The sequence below is a fragment of the Hibiscus syriacus genome, unplaced genomic scaffold, assembly GCF_006381635.1.
Source record: "Hibiscus syriacus cultivar Baekdansim isolate YM2019G1 unplaced genomic scaffold, ASM638163v2 tig00111942_pilon, whole genome shotgun sequence".
Lineage (NCBI taxonomy): Eukaryota > Viridiplantae > Streptophyta > Magnoliopsida > Malvales > Malvaceae > Hibiscus > Hibiscus syriacus.
Genome location: NW_024063218.1, coordinates 223,308 through 226,243, shown reverse-complemented (window position 1 = coordinate 226,243; position 2,936 = coordinate 223,308). Strand labels below are relative to the sequence as shown.

At 36.8% G+C, this 2,936-nt stretch overlaps 1 protein-coding gene across 1 annotated transcript; it reads left to right on the top strand.

Moving 5' to 3' along the window:
* The first annotated feature begins 985 nt into the window (after positions 1-985).
* Positions 986-1,912, top strand: LOC120173228. Its single transcript, XM_039180455.1, has one exon. It carries the CDS (start codon positions 986-988, stop codon positions 1,910-1,912), a length of 927 nt encoding a protein of 308 aa, XP_039036386.1.
* Positions 1,913-2,936: the final 1,024 nt, after the last annotated feature.

The window sequence follows — 2,936 nt, the reverse complement described above, 5'->3', positions numbered from 1 at the left end:
AGCCCTCGTGTGGAAATGTTGAATCATTGCCATTGGTGACAAGTGACCTATCCGTAGACTATTTGAAGATGTTTAAGCTCTAATTCTTTGTTCACTTCAATTGTGGAACCCCATTGGAGTATTATTAGAAAACGCGGTTGATTACAATGGCAGAGGGAAGTCAAGCTTGATTTGGAGGTATATACCAAGTCCACCCACGAATCCCTCTTTGGAAAGCTTTAAAAGATCAGATAGTATACCTAAAAGGCTCACCTAAAATGAAAAAGTTCACATGGCTTCAAACAAAACTTATGATCTACAGTCTTCCCTGTCTGCTTAATTGCAAATTGAAATTCTTGTATAATTTCTATCCCCTGCCTAGCCAGTGCTTTATTGCAGAATGTATATTTGTTTATGTTATGTACTATACTTCATACCTAGAGCAGGCACGTTGACAGAAAGAGAAGTTAGCAAGCTGTGAAAGTGTCTGATTCAATATATATTATATTCCATGCCTAACACAAAGATATATTATAATCCAAGCCCAGCTAATAGGAGATTTGAGAATTAGAGATTTGTTGAGGAGGGGAACATGTTGAAGCCACAAAGTTTGAGTACTGACGACGGAGCCATAATGCTCCCAAAGGGGAAATATGCCCTCATTTCAACCCCTGAGCAGCACGCCGGTTTCCTTTTCATTCCCCCCCTTTTTTTCATATGAAGGGTAATCATCAACCCACGCCCCAAATCATTTCTCCCAACCTTGCACCTCAAAGCTTCTTTACATGACATAAAGCAAAAGGCATCATGTTTTTAGAAACTTTTACCCGAATTTCAAGCGAATTTGTTAGTGTTGTTGGATGGATTTTAGCTGCACTGTTATAACCATCTCAATGGCTCAAGTAGATTCTTCTTGGGACACCATATAATGAAAAGGACACTGAGAACATTCCTTTATCATCTCTCTTCCATTCCTCGTTGCAAAACCTGTTCTAGCCGTTACTCTATGGGGTCTCTTTTCTCTCTCATATTGATAATACTTTCATCGGCATCATTGCTCTTGACGGAAGCCGAAGCCGAAGGGATCAGATCAGCTCGTCTTCTCGATCTTCTCATTAGGGACTACATGGTGAAGTCTTTTGACAGGCATTTGAGAACAGGCACTGTACAAACTATAAATCTACCCGCGAATTTCTCCGGCATCGAAGTCGATACAGCGAGGTTTAGATGTGGAAGTCTCTACAGATATGGTGCACAAGTTAAGGAATTTTATCTGGGGAGAGGCGTGAATGTGCAGCCTTGTGCAGAGAGAGTCATGGTAGTTAGACAAAACTTGGGTTCTAATTGGTCATCCATAAACTATTCTAAATATGATCTTTCAGGGTACCAGCTCGTGTCACCAATATTAGGCCTCCTCGCTTATAATGCCGGCACAGATGTGAGTTCCGGCAGCCCTTTCGAGGTCGAAATTCTTGCGACGGAAAGCCCGATCAAAATAAACTTCAGCAACATTACAAAGGCATCCAACACGAGAGGAATCAGGGCATTGTGTGCTAGTTTTGAAGGGGATGGCAAAGTTACATTGAGAAACCAAGTGTCACCCGATGTTTGTGTTGCGACAAGGGATGGCCATTTCGGTTTGGTCGTCGAGTTACCGCCACCGGTGCCGGTGAGGAAGAAGAAGATTAGCAGATGGAAATTAGCTGTCGGAAGCTCCATCGGAGCTGCATTGGGTGCTTTCCTCTTGGGGGTGCTTTTGGTGTCGATGCTTGTTAAGGCAAAGAAGAAAGCGATAATGGAGGTGTTGGAGAGGAGGGCGTATGAAGAAGAAGCTCTCCGGGTTTCCATGGTTGGACATACGAGAGCTCCAATAGCTCCGGGTACTCGAACAACGCCTACAATCGAACATGACTACACACCCTATCCTTCTTGAAATGTCACCATTATTATTTCTGTAAGATTACTTTATTTGCTTTTGACATGAAAACAAATCCAACCAAAACATTCTTATGTTCTGTTCCCGTAAGTTACCAGAAAACGACTAAACTGGTTGTTCCGATAGATCCAAAGGGCTATTCGTTTTCTTTCTTTCTGGCTTTGCATCAGTCAAAAAGCCATGATGTGAGCTTTGAATATTCTGAAAAAAAATGATTGCAGCTTTTGCTGAACAGAAAGAAAACCCTAGTGTCCATTGACCCTTCAACGTTGATCTAATTATGGTTTTATTCTCTTTATTTCATAAAAATTTGTATTTAGTCTTTTTTTTGGGCATTCCGTCACATAGTGTAGGTCACATGTCAATCATGTTCAACTAAAAACATAACATCTTAACCGAATGCTTAAAGTTGATAGGCACCTAACTATTGAGAACGAAGAAGAGCTGATAGTTTTACTAAATCCTTATATCACAAATAAGTACTCAAAGTATATTATCTTTTTCATTGAAGTAGGGGGTGTTCATTCGGTTAAAACGGTGGCCGATCAAACCGAATTAACCATAACCGAATTAATCAATTTTTTTTTTCTTTAACCGTTAACCGAACCGAATTTTTTTTCGAACATATTAACCGAACCGAATAAATTTCGGTTAATTCGGTTAATTTCGAATTAACCGAATTTTTTTTTTAAATTTTCTAATTTATATAAAAATTAAATATTTTTTAATTCAAAAAAAGTTTATAATTAATTTAAATAATATATAATTATAAAATAAAAATTTTAGATAAATTTTTTAATTAATTAATATTGATTTAAGTTTAAAAGTTATTGGATATTAAATTATTAATTGGGTTTTAAATGGTTTGGGCTTAGCCCATATATTATATATAATATATTTAATATTTTTAATTAAAAAATAGTTTACAATTAATTTAAATAATATATAATTATAAAATAAAAAATTTATATAATTTTTTAATTAATTAATATTGATTTAAGTTTAAAAGTTATTGGATCTT

Bases quoted from the DNA above. Each gene is read 5' to 3' on its own strand.
- LOC120173228 (XM_039180455.1), top strand. From the start codon at position 986: ATGGGGTCTCTTTTCTCTCTCATATTGATAATACTTTCATCGGCATCA.